The 15,563-nt window shown below is 39.6% G+C and overlaps 1 protein-coding gene across 1 annotated transcript; it reads left to right on the top strand.

The window, feature by feature from the left end:
* Positions 1-1,540: 1,540 nt before the first annotated feature.
* LOC135472335 (TIMELESS-interacting protein-like) lies at positions 1,541-14,393 on the top strand. Its single transcript, XM_064751797.1, has 9 exons — positions 1,541-1,620; positions 2,890-3,072; positions 5,112-5,205; positions 5,988-6,063; positions 6,632-6,754; positions 7,161-7,268; positions 8,795-8,971; positions 11,321-11,411; positions 13,919-14,393. Exons 2-9 carry the CDS (start codon positions 2,931-2,933, stop codon positions 14,383-14,385), a joined length of 1,278 nt encoding a protein of 425 aa, XP_064607867.1. The 5' UTR covers positions 1,541-1,620; positions 2,890-2,930; the 3' UTR covers positions 14,386-14,393.
* Positions 14,394-15,563: the final 1,170 nt, after the last annotated feature.

Genomic DNA, 15,563 nt, shown 5'->3' with positions numbered 1-15,563 from the left:
AACAGCCAGAAATCTTCGAAGCGCGTTAATGAATGCCGAGGACAACTTGAATGTGTATTGCTCTCGTGACCAAATATGAGAACATGATTGCCCAGCGTTTGCTGCTTGACCTCTTGTACGTGTGGAGACTATATGTTCCACTGACCTAACATGTCAACACCAACATACATGTATATAAAAGGAGGTGCTGGCGTCAGGCGCTCTGGGGGTAAATCCGCCATTTTCTGCGCCGAAACGTTCATCAATTCCTCGATGCGGATTACTGGTGTTCGGCGCTATTTCTCTAAGAGCATATACTTGACAGAGATCGGCCCCAAAGTCAATCTCTTTCGTGACAGAGACGCTTAGTTCTCTAACAACACTTAGAAATCCTGCTCTCAAGCTCGTTTCAGACTTGCTGTTATTCACTCTCTTGAGCAGTTAACTCTTTCTTCAGTAGGAATTGTTGTCACCACAGGGGTATTGGATACAGGGCTGAAATGTTTGTCTGAGGCCCGCTATACACATTTGCTTTTTGTGGATTGTATGTCGGAGCTGTAGGGGTTAACACTGTTCTTTAGAACGGAAAAATGTCTAAAGGCACGCTGGTTGTGGAAACGTCTTTTCTCAGTACTGGTTGATACAGACATGTAAGTGCCCTTGGCGTTTCCATATCGTATGTTGAGTCATCAACATGTGTGTGTATATACATTCATGTTTACAACTGCTGATGTGTTTGCGTGAATAACTTCACTGCCTATATTGTCTGACTTGTGGTGCTTGCCCACATATTCACGTGTGTGCTCCACAAGACTCTTCAGTCAGCCTTTCCAAAGAGTCGCCTTTGTTAATTTCCTTGTAAGGATAGAACCAATATCTGATGCGCTACTGCTTCGACTTCCGTAAGATTTGGCTTCTTACTGCCCTGCGAAACAGTTTCCAAGTTCACTCCCTCTCTCATTTCTATTTTCATTAATTTCATCTAGGCCTAATAGGAAAAGTGCAGAAGATGAACCTAAGTGCTCCTCAGAGAAATCTTCTCCAGGTTATCCCCGCATACTATTTATGAATTTGTTTACTCATACAAATGTTTTGCACATTGAAGTCGGTTGTTTATTAGCGATTAAGCAGACCGACAATGCAAAGAAAGGACTGGCTGCATGCATGGCGTCTTGATCTTGGAATCATACGAAGAAAGCAGAAAATACACGTACATGTGTAATATTAAATTTTCTATGAAAATCATGTGAGTTGTTCATGATTCTTAACAAGCATCCTTTATGTCCTCCATGCAATAATAAACGAAATCTCCAGGAATTACACATTTTTACAAATGTTGAGCAAAGGGTAATGAATTTAATGGATTTATCGGCTTATTGCATGAGAAATTCTCCTTCTATCTCTTACCTCCACGGTATATCATGATTATGGCGATTTAATTTATGTCGAAACAGCGGCTAGGAAAATGTCGTTTATCAAGGGCCGAGGCAGTCACGGGGCTCATTTACGGAAAGGGGCCCATTCGCATACCTGTCGCTGGTAGCCTCGTTAGCTTAAATCTACAAATGTTTCGCCGCGAAACAAAGCTGGCTGATATGTTCGTTGGAGTGGGGCGAACACGGCACGGTTGTGTCAGAAATGGTAAGCACCGAACGTAAGGTTAAGTCATTTTCTATCTTACCTGGAGCTCAAATATTGATATTAACCCAAAATACGCCGGGTATCAGTGAGTACGACGAGCGCGCTGTTGAGGGCTGCGTGATGTCTTTGTTTTGTACCAGGCGATGACTCACCGCTCCACTGCATCTCGCTCCAAGTTGTGCAAGTTCACTTGCACAACATCATATTTTTTGAAACTGATAATTCGCATATTTGCTGTACGAATGTGTAGAGTAAGTCAAGTGCCAGCAAATGTTCATATTTCAGCCTGAAATTCAGGCCTCGAATTCAAAGTTTGGCCTTGGCAGCTTGTCATTTTTCTAGGGTATCAAGGTCTGTCGATAAGACGGCAAGTAGTAGCCCCAGATGGCTGTTTGATCTCTTTACGTATACTGGGCTGGCGGGGTATTATAGCCACAGTGGCAACCCATGGTAAACCATACACCGATTCACGTCATGTCTGATGAGGCCTTCTTAAACGATGGCTGCAATACAAAACGGGACTGTTTTTCAAAAAGGGCGTAGAATGGCTGCAATACGCACCTGTCAAAACATTATGCACGTTTCAGTAACCCGCTACAGAAAATGGATCAGAGAAGTATTCACATGCATAACTGCCTTTCGTCAAAAACTTATGTTACTGTTGTTGTTTTCTCTACATCAGAGTGTGTACATTTGTGACTTTTTTGATTGAAGAGTTTCAGTTCCTGTCCAAAATTAGGTCGCTTATTAGATCAGAAGTTAAAAAAAGATAGTCCATCGTAAACACCCCAAGTCTTACTACCATTATTTACTACAAAGCAAACATTTTTAGCGTAACATAATTTTGTTTACGCACACATCAAGAAAAATCGTGTAATTTCTATCAAATTGTATTAAAAATTAATTTGAAGAACAAAGATACTTTAAAATCTGCTATAAAGTCATCAGCTCAAGAAATGGGAACAAGGTTACCGCTACAGTTTGTAAACCTATAATGCGTGTTGTGGAATAAACACAGTAAACCTAGCATGCCACATGATCGCAAGTCCAGGAAGGCATGCCATTGGAATGGCATAAAGTATAGCTGTTTGGAATGCTGTTCTTTCAAGATCTTTGAAATCTGGCTGTGCACACACAGTGTTAGTGTTTGCAGATTTGTTAGCACATCTCATCTGGATCCATCTTCACTAAGTTTGTTTAAATCTGCTTAGGATGAGAGGATTTGTCCTTTGAGAGGCTATTGGCACTTTACACTATCCTTTCTTGCAGAGGCCATGTCATAGGTGAAAAGGCTTTGTTACAAGAGTATCATGGAGTCTGTAGATCTGCAAATGGAGGATATATTTGAGGTGGGTGAGGCAGACGAGGATCTTTTCACCAATCATACTTCCATCCCTGATCTGCCGCCAGCAGTGGGCCTGGGGGATGCCACTGATGCCGTACCTAATATTGGTGAGTCCTTTCCACAGCACATGTAAGCTGTAGTGGATACATGTCTATATACATATACCTGTATGCTATTTGAAAGCACTTTCATACGCCTTTAATCATTTTGTACTTTTTTTTGTACTTTTGTAAATATTGAAATTGTCCCTAACAGGAACTTGTGGATGGGTGCGGGTTTCTCGTGGGGTCAGTTTCCTTAGATTAGTAATATTCATTGCTGGCGGCTGTAGTGTAAAACACCAATCAAACTAGAACTACCTGCAGTTGCCCAGTTTCCAAGCAGTCTTTCAACTTCTTCAGTAGAGATCAGTTTGTGGCATTGTAAGAGTCGATCAGCAATGAAGTGATGCTGATTTAGTATAACACACAGCCCCTTTTGGGAAGTCACGCAGAGTTGGCCAGGTAGTTAAAGGATGTATGATTGTCCAGTTACCCTCTAAGCCGAGATTAATTAAAGCGGCTTAAATAAAGTTCAGTACTTCTAAAAAAGGATGTGATAGAGGTTCATAAAAGTCATTTTTCCATGTACTGATTAACTCTCCCTGGAGGCAATTGGGGGTTTTTTTGTGTGCTTTTACCATCCACTGATTAACTTATTTATTTATTTAAATGGTGTTTTACACCTTACTCAAGAATATTTCACTTACACGATGGCGGCCAGCATTATGGTGGGTGGAAACCAGGCAGAGCCCGGATGAAACCGACGACCATTCGCAGGTTGCTGGAAGACCTTCCCACGTACGACCGGAGAGGATCACTGATTAAAGTAATTATCTCTGCCTATATGAACTCAATTGAAGCTGACCTATATGATATTGCAAACTGACAATCAGCACAAATTACTGTTGTTAAATGTGTTTAAGGATGCCTGGCAAAAACTGTGTCCAGTGAAGTGAGGATGCCCAGAAAACTTACAACTAGGAGCATTAATCTAGACACCTCAAAATATGTGCAATTAGTCTTGACATCATTTTGAAACTACAAATATATTCATATTCATGAATCAATATACAGTGGTCATGCGTAAATTACTATAAAAGGACATGTCAACAATGATGCAGGTAGAAAGGTAAAGAAAAAAATATGGAACTATTTTAATTATTTAAAGTCATTAAACACCTATATACAGAGAAACTAGATGAATGAAACCGTGCTTTATTGAAATTATCGTGACATATTATTCCAAACATGTCCAAAAAAAAAAAAAAAAAAAAAAAATTTCATTGCATAAAAACAGTTCAAGACAAAAGTCTGATAAGCGAAATCACTCTAATGACCAGGGTAGGAGTTACGCAGAATTTACAGCAAAAATCAGCTAATGAGAAGATGAAGAGACCCTTAAATAGTGAATTACCTGATGGAATGTTAGCTTTGATAATCATAAAATAGAGAGGCCACATATTTATAGAGATTCACCAATGCAGTCGCTGTGAGTTCAAGTCCAGCTCATGCTGGCTTCCTCTCTGGCCGTATGTGAGTAGGTCTGGCAACAACCTGAAAATGGTTGTGGGTTTCCCCTCGGGCTGTGCCTGGTTTCCTCCCACCGTAATGCTGGCCGTCATCGTATTAGTGAAATATTCTTGAGTATGGCGTAAAACACCAGTCAAATAAATAAATAAATATTTATAGAGATGAAATACACGGCATAGTGCTACCTTTTATGTATTAATGACAATGGCTTATCACTTGTTCCACAACGATTAGGGCTGGATCTCAACGGCCTGAAGTCCTGTATGTGGTAACCACACATCAGAAATTACAGAGACGAAATTACACACTATGTGCTAAGCCCAGGTTCACTGTTCAGCATATTCTGCTTGCCTTAAAAGGGCTGAAGCTATCAACACCACCTAAAATCAGAGGGAAAGTATTTTGGACATTCAGATTCCAGTTTCCTTTTTGAAGGTACATCTCCTGAGAACCAGTGATGCGCTGATTGTTCCCATCAACAATGTCACACAGTAAACCCATGTCGTGTAAATAAATAAATATCACTTTGTAGATGTCATGTGAATAAATACGAGTATACACGTTGTCCTTTACAGAGAATGATGCGGTGTTGGCTAGGTTACGGGATTTGTCTAAAGGAGCCGCAAAACGAACTGTCCAGCGAGTTCAGCCAAAACTGGATGCTGCAAGGTGAGTTCAGTTACCAGGGGTATGCCTTTGATAACCATTCTTTCAGTTTTTAGAAATACGCTTTTATATATGGAGACATGGATGCGCTTCAGTGGCCTAATGCTTTTTGGTTTTGAACAAAATCCAATATGGCTGCCAAGTTACGCGACCAAATCTTTCCAGAGAGAATAGTAGCACAACTTCAGATTGTTTCGCAAAAGCAGTTTTATCACCAAAACCCATTCAAAGGTATGGCAGACATTAGAGACTTGGAATAGAACCTAAGTAAGTTCACATGCTGGCTTCCTCTCTGGTCTTCTGTGGGAAGGTCTCTCCAGGGCTCTACCCACTTTCTTCTTCTCACCATAACGCTGTCTGCCTTCCTCTCTGGTCTTCTGTGGGAAGGTCTCTCCAGGGCTCTACCCACTTTCTTCTTCTCACCATAACGCTGTCTGCCTTCCTCTCTGGTCTTCTGTGGGAAGGTCTCTCCAGGGCTCTACCCACTTTCTTCTTCTCACCATAACGCTGTCTGCCTTCCTCTCTGGTCTTCTGTGGGAAGGTCTCTCCAGGGCTCTACCCACTTTCTTCTTCTCACCATAATGCTGTCTGCCATTGAATAAGTGAAATATTCTTGAGTATGGTATAAAACACAAATCAAATAAAAAAATACACAAGCTCAAGATGTGTTTCATTATTATAGTGAAATCCCACGTACTTAGCATCTCCGTTAGTTGCAAGGACTGCTGATACACATATAAATTAACTTAATTGCGTGTCTTAATGTCTTTCATGTACATTTGTAGATTGACGGGAGACAGAGGTATTGGTGTTCTACCCAAGGTTTTCAGAGATGTGAGGCTCAAAGGAAAAGGTCATGAGGTAAGAGAATTCTTGTGAGCAAGGCCATCATTAAAAAGTTGTTTGTTGTGGGTGACAAGGCATTGTTCTGATAAAGGTTGGGCTGGTAAATTTTTTTGTTCCATGTTGGAAAACTTTCGGTAAATGCCTGTACGTTACTTGTGATGCAATAAATTTGTCTGTCTGTCAGGACTTTGTGCTCTACATTTGACCCAAAATATGTCACCAGGCTGTGGTAGCAGAGTTCGTTCACGCTAGGAAGTCTACCGGATTTTCATAAGCTACAGGAAGTTGAGACGGAGGTTTAAACAACGGCTGAAAGCGAAGCGCAAATGTTGCTCATGGTGTAATTCATTTCCTTTTTTTAACAGGCCGCTTCGGCAGCCTAAAGGTTATAGTGTCTGCCTAGAAATCGAGAGACTGTGGATCAAAAGCGGATTGGGTCAAATCAAAGACTTAAAGAATGGTATTTGTTGCTGACTACATGTGATTTGATGTCTGACAATATCCTTGTCAGGTTTTAATAAGATTTATTTGCACCTCAGCCCAAAAGCTGAGAAGTTAAAATTGTTTTCATCTGTTTATGTAGGCAGAAGATGTACAGAAGGTGATGAGGTATTTGGAACATTGGACACACCGACTATTCCCAAAAATGCCCTTTGATGAAGTTTTGGAACGAATCGAAAAACTAGGTACCAAGAGAGAAGTTCAGGTAATGTTAAGAACTGAGGTGCCAATTCCATGATTTAGTGAAGTTGAGAAATACTTTCAGTGACACAACCATTTCCACTACATGGCCCTGGTGCCATTAGGGGCTATGTTACAAAAGTGTATTGTTTAGTTTATATGCCTAACTGCACTGTCTGCAGAATTGGGACCACTTTCACAGAGTCGTACATATACAGTAATAATCAGACGTACAGGACAGTGGTACAGTAATAGTGACGTACAACATACTGTACGACAATGGTACGATAAAAAATATGTCGCTTTGTGAATCTGGGCCGAACACTGTTTTGTAATCTGCAGAACTGCACATTTAGCTAAATCTTCAGTAATTGGTCTGCATACCTTTGTAGTCATAATCTCCAGACCTGCATTACTCTGTTAAACTGCAGACATACATTAAAAGGATGAGGCTCGACATCCCAGTTGAGAACGAAGAGAATGCTGTAATAGATGAAACTGAGGACATCTTCAATTCAAGTAATAGTAACCAGAAACAGGTGAGAATTCAGTGTGTTGATAAGCTTCGTATTTTACAAGACGAGTGCCTATTTTCATCCTGTGGTTAAACCAGAAGTCAGTTACCTAAAAGTATGCAACTTCCATGTGGCTGGTCCCTGCGGCACAATACACTTGTTACGTCGTCTTAGAAGCTCGCGCCACCTGGTGGAGAAAAATGCCAACCTCGTGGGCGGAAATTGTGAACTGAATCATGTGAAATCTAATCGTAAACGTCTGATACAAGAACTGGCTGCACCTTGAAACCGAAACTCCATATTTAACAACTACAATTTCGATAATCATTGTTGGCATGCAGTTGTAAACCCGTTGACTATTTTTGTATTTCCAAGCAACTCTGTAACAATTACTATCGAAGACCTTACCCTTTTACAAAACTTTCTGTTATCGTAATTTTTTTAAGTCTTTCAACACAGTCGCGTTTGGATCCCATCATGCATCAGCTCCACAGTAGAGAGAGAAAAAATGCGTGGCTGCGCAGATACGTCACCTAATGTATTAGAGATGGAAGAAAAGTAAAGTGTTTTGGCGACTAGATATAGGGAAGTTGTATACTTCTGGGTAATGGTCCCAATCACTCACTCACTCACTCTAGGTAATGGACTCCTTTTTAAACATACATGTACATCCTTAAAATGAGATTTATCATATAGTTTAGTATAATGGGATGTTTAGTTCACTTCCATCATTTTCATTTTACCATTCATTAACTGATTTCCCTATAAATGGTTGTTAAGACCAGTGTGGTTTCCTACCCATAGCTGCTGAATAAACAATTCCCAAAACTAATAGCAGTATGGATGAGATGCCCATTGTAATATATTCATGATGTTGAAATCAAAAGAGTGGACTAAAAAATATCTTCATATGTGTTTCAGCTTATATCACTCTTAGTGTGGAAGAACAGCAACATGTGGATGGTCATGGGTTTCCCCCAGGTCCTGCTCGGTTTCCTCCCACCATAATGCTGGCCGGCGTCATATAAGCGAAATGTTCTTGATTGTGGCGTAAAACGCCAATCAAATAGATAAATAAAATGGTGTGGAATAAATACAACAGTTCAACGCTTCACTGATTAAAAATGTCCTCAAACAGGCTAGTATGTTTTCAAAAGCTTTCTATAAATATTGCATTTCAAACTGTAAAATGACCTTGAAAGATAAGTTTTTAAAAAGAGGGTGGTGTGTATGCACGCTCTTGTCACCTTGTCGTTTTTGATTCAGCAGAATCTTGTGTGAAAGTTAGCTGTCAATATTGTTACGATATTGATCAACGCTCTGTTGATCTTGCTGTCATGTCAAAGAGGGCAAAGCCTGTTGATAAGACTTGACTAGAGAGTTCACTCATTGTTTTTAGAAGACACTGATTTGCAGAAAATCTCAAATGTCTGTGTAAAGAAAGCTGCGCAAGAGAAAAACGGTAGGTGGCAAAGCTTCTTTTCCAAAGACTGGTGGTTTATTCAGGCAATGCAGTTTCCTAAGCTTTCAACTGTTTTGATATGTTGCAGACTGAGAATGTGGGAAATATTGGGGAGGATGAGGAAGAGGTCTTAGATGAACTGATGAGGGAGGAGGATGGACAGAGGAATCAATCACAGCTAAACCCGCTCACCTCTCTCAGCACACACTCAACCTGCCAATCCACTCCACTTGCCTCAGCAGCTCTCGGTGATACTTCTTCAGGGGTAAGCTGTCGAACATATTGTGGCTTTATTTGATGTTGATTCTGATTCCCCCCCCTCCCCCCGCCCCCCGCTAACCCCCGCAGTATAACTGAAAATTTAGAACACTATTGCTCTATATTTTTATAGTGGAAATATAAAGCCGTGAACTGTCAGATGGTTGTAGTGTTATGCAGGCCTCCGTGTTCCAATACTTACTATATTTTTCAGATCCTTCCATATTTTCCTATATTTGCTGAAGACTTCTTAAATTTCCACCAAAAGCAGCTCAGGTTTCATTGTTAACCCTCTTGCCGCTTTATAACTCCCTGTGGGCTACACCAGGCACCTAATTCTTATTGTATATCATACTTGTAATATCTGCATCAAATTACAGTTATTGCAAATGAAAGGGGTACTTCTACTGCAATAGGTAAGTGGGAAGGTCTGTAGCAGCCTGCGGATCGTCGTTGGTTTCCCCCGGGCTCTGCACGGTTTCCTCCCACCATAATGCTGGCCGCCGTCGTATAAGTGAAATATTCTTGAGTACGGCGTAAAACACGAATCAACTAAATAAAATAAATCTGCTGTAATAGTACTGTATTAATCTGAATCTTGACGTAACCTCTAACGTTGTTCACTCAAAGTCAGATATACGTCAGCAGACATCTGGAAGTAGTCTTCATGTAGTCTAAAATAACAGCACAATTTTTTCGAGTTCAAAATAGGAGCCAATAAATGTTTTTCGATAGGATGAGAAGCTTACTCTATAGATTTGAACCTGAATTCAAGATGAAATAGCTGATTGAGTTGTTGAACTGTAATGGATTGACTACATTGCTGTGACATTTGACATTAGCATGCCACAATAAAATCTTTCCTTTAATTCCAGAACTCTGTTGTTGTTGCTCAAATTTACAAGCAAACTGATTCCCGTGCTTCCGGCATTTCATCGGTCCAAAAGAGGCAGCAAAATATTTTTACAAAAATGTCTTCACATTAGCAATCTTTTCATTAGTTTTGGATGTGTTTCAGTTTAATCATCCTCTGTAGATGCTCAGAACAGCTACCTCTGCTTTGGCTGTCAAACAGCCATTGCCTTGTTATGAACAGGTGGCATTTTCGAGAGTTTGCTAGCTCACTCATTGGTCCACAGGAGAGACACAGCCAATGAGATAGCCTGTATCTTAGTGAGATTCACTAGAAACCAGCACATGCTGTTGTTTACTTTTGTTTCGCTTTTACGTGCATGCCGAAGATCGATTAAACTAAAGACTAATGAACTCCCACTATGTTAACATATCACGCCTTAATTCACCAGATTTGTGTACACATGTAAAGCCCCTGTTGTCCCTCCCTGCTGTTAAAAGCTTTAGCTTGGCCTGCCACCTTTTCTTATTCCAACTCAAGCTATCACATCAAAGATTTCATTATCAGCAGGCCAGCGATTATTTCGACCACTGCTGTATTTCATTATTTGTCAGTCAGTTTATGCGGAAGAGTTTGTTTGCAATGTCAGATAAAACCAGCAGTTAAGTAATTCATTTCAAAATTAGAAAACTAGTCCACAGTTTATTTTGATCTCATCATTATAGAGATTCTAGTGTTCATATGTTTTCAAAGTTATCATGACGAACAACAACAATGCCCATTTGAAATACCGTGTAAAGAGTCGAACAGAACATGCATTATGGCCATGCTTATGATCGTACTCTCTTAATGAGAGGAGGCATAGTTATGAAATTTGAGAACAGTTGGTCATTTTGAAATTTATTTTTGTGTCTTTCTGACGGGAACCCAAGCAGATTCCCGTAAATTTGGTTTATGGGAGTCATGACAATAATCGGATTCACCGTCGGAAGTTAAGTCCTGTATGTTTAATAAATTGATGTGATTTTTGTCTGGGATTCGTTTTCTGGGATAAATATTTCATTTTTGGTACAGTTGTCCTGGTAACCACATACCTATCATCAAAACCCATCAAGATTCTCTTCATTACTGATCAGAGTGCTGCTGGTATTCTTTTATACATTTCAAACAAATGCTTTTGTTGAGACGTATGTTGTTCACCAGAACCCTTGTTGAGAATGTTTTCAGAAAAACGCAAAGAGGTCATTTGCATGGATTTGACGTGAAATGACCGTATAATAAAATCCTGCTCTAATACTACATGGTCTACCAGTTAAATAATGGGTGATAGGTTCTGTTTTATGGGTGCCGTGGTTCACATCTTGTGATATGGACATGAGAATTGCTCTTGTTTACACGGTCTCCCAGTCTGCTGGGTCAAAATACATGTAGATTTATGTCTGTTTATCTAGGTATTTTTTCTTTTTTTTTTTTCAATTGAAACTGTTTTTTAACGTTTTTCAGGGACTCACGGCAAAGCAGCTTGAAAGAATTGAAGCAAACAAGCGCAGAGCCCAAGAGCGTCGCCAAGCCAAACTGGGGCAAAAACCACCAGGTACACATATACGGTTTAAAGGTGAAACATCCAGGATTCCCTGGGACGTTCCATGTGTGATGCCCTGCATGTGTGTTAATTAACCATAAATTACAAAATTCATGACCTGGTCTCATTTATTTACATGTTACAAGGATCAGTGACAAGGTAAATGTCAAGGTTGTTGTCACAAAAAGCACAGTTGTCGTCATATGGCACTTTTCAGGAATGCATGTTCAAACTGAAGAGGAGTTAATCCTCTGAGGTTGTGATGTGCTGTGTTCCAGCATCTGATCTGTAGCTGGCGGACACGAGCGACATGCTAAATCATACTTTGGCATCACAGGTCCGGCTGTCATAAGTCTTGGCAGACTGGTAGTATCGATGCCATACAAGTTTAGTAATCCATTACTATTCAAGTTTTTTTTCCCGGACCACTTTGTGGAAAGAAGGGAAACTTTGAAATCTTGGTTCATGCAACATTCCATCTGGTGCTCCACCTGCTATATAAGTGTGATAACTAAAATGCGCTTAAAGGAATTACTTTTAGACTGCTTTTATGCCCCACTGTTGTTGAAACGATTGTTGGAATTGCTTTTGGTCAAAGTTCTGTGATTTAAGATTTCTGCCATTGGCCATGTTAAATCTGATTCATGTGTCTATGACTTACCAATACTGTGAGTGCAATATCAACCCTCTCAATTCACAGTTCTTCCTAAGCCCAAATAGCCCCAAGAAAAGTCTGAAGAGTATCTATAAGCTGGATAGCTGTTTCCAGCGCACATTATCATGATTTCATAGCTGCGGGATGGACAAATCCATGTGACCGTGTTAAAGCATTATGACCCTCAGCCGTTACACACAGTTCAACAAAATCAGATCTTTCATGTAGAAGCATTCAGCTTCTTTCTCTGTCATAGTGTGTGAAATTCTTGTAAAAATGTTTACAAAGTTTTTCATGGCACTTATAGCTTCTGTGGGTGCAACCCTTTCACTTTCCTACATCTGGGAAAACGGTGTCAAATAATTAAGTGTGTCCTATTTAGCAGTACCAAACAGAAGAAACTCTAAATTTGACACACTTTACAAGAATAGAAAATCTGGCTGATTGGATCAGTTCAGAGTAAATTATTGCTTAGTGATAAGGTTGTTCAGTAAAACTTACAATCCCTGGACTACTTCAAGAGAAATACCTTAGATTCCTATCTATGTTAGTCTTTATGACATATACCTCGTTTTGAAATTTTTTTCTACAAATTGCTCAGAGTGACTGTTGTTGGATTTATGGACTTCTGGCTTCCCCAGAAGTTTTGCTCTATGACATGGGTACCCACAAGATGATGATGGGTTTACAGTGTGGACACATGGGTCATTCAAATTACACTTCTTGATAACAAGGATACCTCAAACCAAATTGTTGGAAATTTGTGAAACAAAATTTCCTGAATTCAACAAAAAATTCTTAGAGTGGAAGCCCTCACAAATTTTGCATTTTGCAACTTCTCTGGGAACTTGCACCAAGTGACATTTCTTCATTTGGTTTGTCCCTGTACAAAGCCTTGTTCTATTTTTAGACTATCACTGATGAATGCCACCCCCTACTGTGAAAGTGTAGGCATTTAGGCCTAAATGACAACAAATTTAGACACCTTAAACCACATTTTATACTTGAATTAAGTTCAATTATATTTACATCACAAGAGTCATGATCTTGCTCACAAGATTTTCTTTGCTGTGGCGAATTTTTGGCATTTACATTGGCAATTGCTGATTGCCAAGGTGAATTAAGTGGCTTGGATAAATTGAAACGGAATCTTAGAATTGTTTTCCAATCTTATCATTGTTGTGATGAATTTGGGATTGCTTTTAATCCCTGATTAAACATTGAACAAAGTATTTTGATGTTGTCTGTCAATATTTCAGTCCATCTGTAGGTTACCAAAGTATATTCAGAACTGCTGCATGTATTGTTTTAACAATTTATTGAATATACAATGAAAGTTGTATATTCAGTTAAGGTAGCTTGCTATATTTAACTTGAAATGCTTCGATTTTTTGAAGATTGTGTAATGATAGAAGTTATAAGAGAAAGTAATAATATGGAGGGAAAAAATGGGGATCACAGAAATACCCTTCATGTGGGTTGTTTACTCCTGCATGCTACGTACAGCAATACGACATACATGCACACTGTATTTCCCAGATATATGTATACAAATATGTATTCAGTACCTGAATGAAAAAAATCCAAGAAAAAATGGATAATGGAACTACATTTTTTGTCTTAACCGAGTGCAAAATGCCTTTCTATTGGCATAATGGTATACCTGAAGAAGTGCAAATTGGACATACTACGTTGCCTTAGTGACCTCTTCAGTTTCCATTTGGGCAGAAAGTATATATTTGAACTGTAAAGAGCTACTTCAAAGTGATTGTTGCAAGATTGAAGGTAACTGTAATAGGTCCTAGAGGATAATTTGGCTTTTGTGCCAATTTTCTCAGCTTTCTGTTTATTATATATTGTGTAGGTCCCAACGTTGCTCAGGTCAACTCCTTCCTGGTGGATCCCTGTCCAGTATCAAACACAGGCAGTCCGGTTCTGCCAGCAAGTCCTAGAGGGAGTCCTGACAAAGACAGTTCAGGATGTCTCAACGGTGATGGAGTAACAGGTACGGAGCGACCAGGATCTATCAAGGCTGATGAAGTGGCCCCTATAGATCAACCAGGATCTCTCAAGGCCAATGAACTGACGAGTACGGATCAGCCAGGATATATCAAGGCTGATGAACTCGCCAGTACGGATCAGCCAGGATATATCAAGGCTGATGAACTGGTCAGTACAGATCAACCAGGATGTATCAAGGCTGATGTACTGGTCAGTACAGATCAACCAGGATCTCTCTGTGCCGATGAACTGACCAGTACAGATCAACCAGGATCTCTCAAGGCTGATGAACTGGCCAGTAAGGATCAACCAGGATCTTTTCAAGGCTGATGAATTGGCCAGTGCACACCAGCTAATGGGCAGTTTTTGGCTGACATAAAAGATAATGGTGTAGAGAATGTAAAAAATAAGTGTCCCATCACTCAACAAATCCATGATAATCGCATCTAACGACAACACATAGTAAGGAGTTCTCTCTGCTGATCATAGTGCAAACAAGTGTGGCAGATCCAGCGGAAAAGCGGAGATGGATTAAAATGAGGCAACAGTCGACAGTAGACCTCCAATTTTGCCTGTTTGAGCATTCTTGGTTGAGTCACACTATGTTTAGTGTAGGAGTTCCTCTCTTGTTTAATTTGGAAACTCATGTTTTTAATTTGTGAAAATAGTGCTGGTAATTTCCACCAATTTTATCCTGAAGGCCAACTTTGGCCAAAGGGTCATTGTGCATGTATGTCCATTCGTTCTCCAAAATATGTTCAAGACTGATTAAGGTATCATAAAATTTATTAAACTTATTTATCTTTGCACCGGTAGAGAGCCTATTGCAGTTGTAACGTATTTTACATGTACTTTCTTTCTTGTGGTTCAGTGTACATCTAGCTAGAGCCGTGTCTTCAGCTCATTTGGACAGGTGGTATCAGATTTCAGTGGGTAAAAATTTACTTGAAATTGTGTAACACATGCATTTGAAAATTTCTAAAGTGTTAATGCTATTGGCTTGGCATGATAAAAGTTCGAATAAGTGCATGTGTTTCTTTCATATGCCTCTAGATCGTCAGAAAGGCCGCATTTAAACTGTTTAACTCCATAATCACTGCACTAGAAGTTGACGCACAAGTTTGTTGTGCCAATGTTTGCAAATTGTTCTGGAATTCACCTATGGTGTATAATTTTTTAGTGCTGTAACCAAGGTGACCTGGGAGCTAGGTAAACTGGACATTAGACCATAATGTTGTAATTATCACAAATGTACCTGGCCCATCGGCAGTAAGCCAAACTCTGCAAATTGGCAGCACATGGCATTATTCAGAAAAAGATAAAACTTATTGAATGATTGGATTGAAATCAAATGAGATACACAATTGAAAGAGTGATTGACAAAATGTTTCACAGTCTTTTCTTTAATTTTTGTGTTAGTAATAAACAGAAAGGAAGTGTAATGAACTATTCTTTAAAAAGGCACTCTTAATTTTGGGAAGAGCAGTTGAGTCCACCATAGAAATGGA

Source organism: Liolophura sinensis, chromosome 8 (genome assembly GCF_032854445.1).
Source record: "Liolophura sinensis isolate JHLJ2023 chromosome 8, CUHK_Ljap_v2, whole genome shotgun sequence".
NCBI classification, from domain to species: domain Eukaryota; kingdom Metazoa; phylum Mollusca; class Polyplacophora; order Chitonida; family Chitonidae; genus Liolophura; species Liolophura sinensis.
This window is presented reverse-complemented; position numbering and strand designations above follow the sequence as displayed.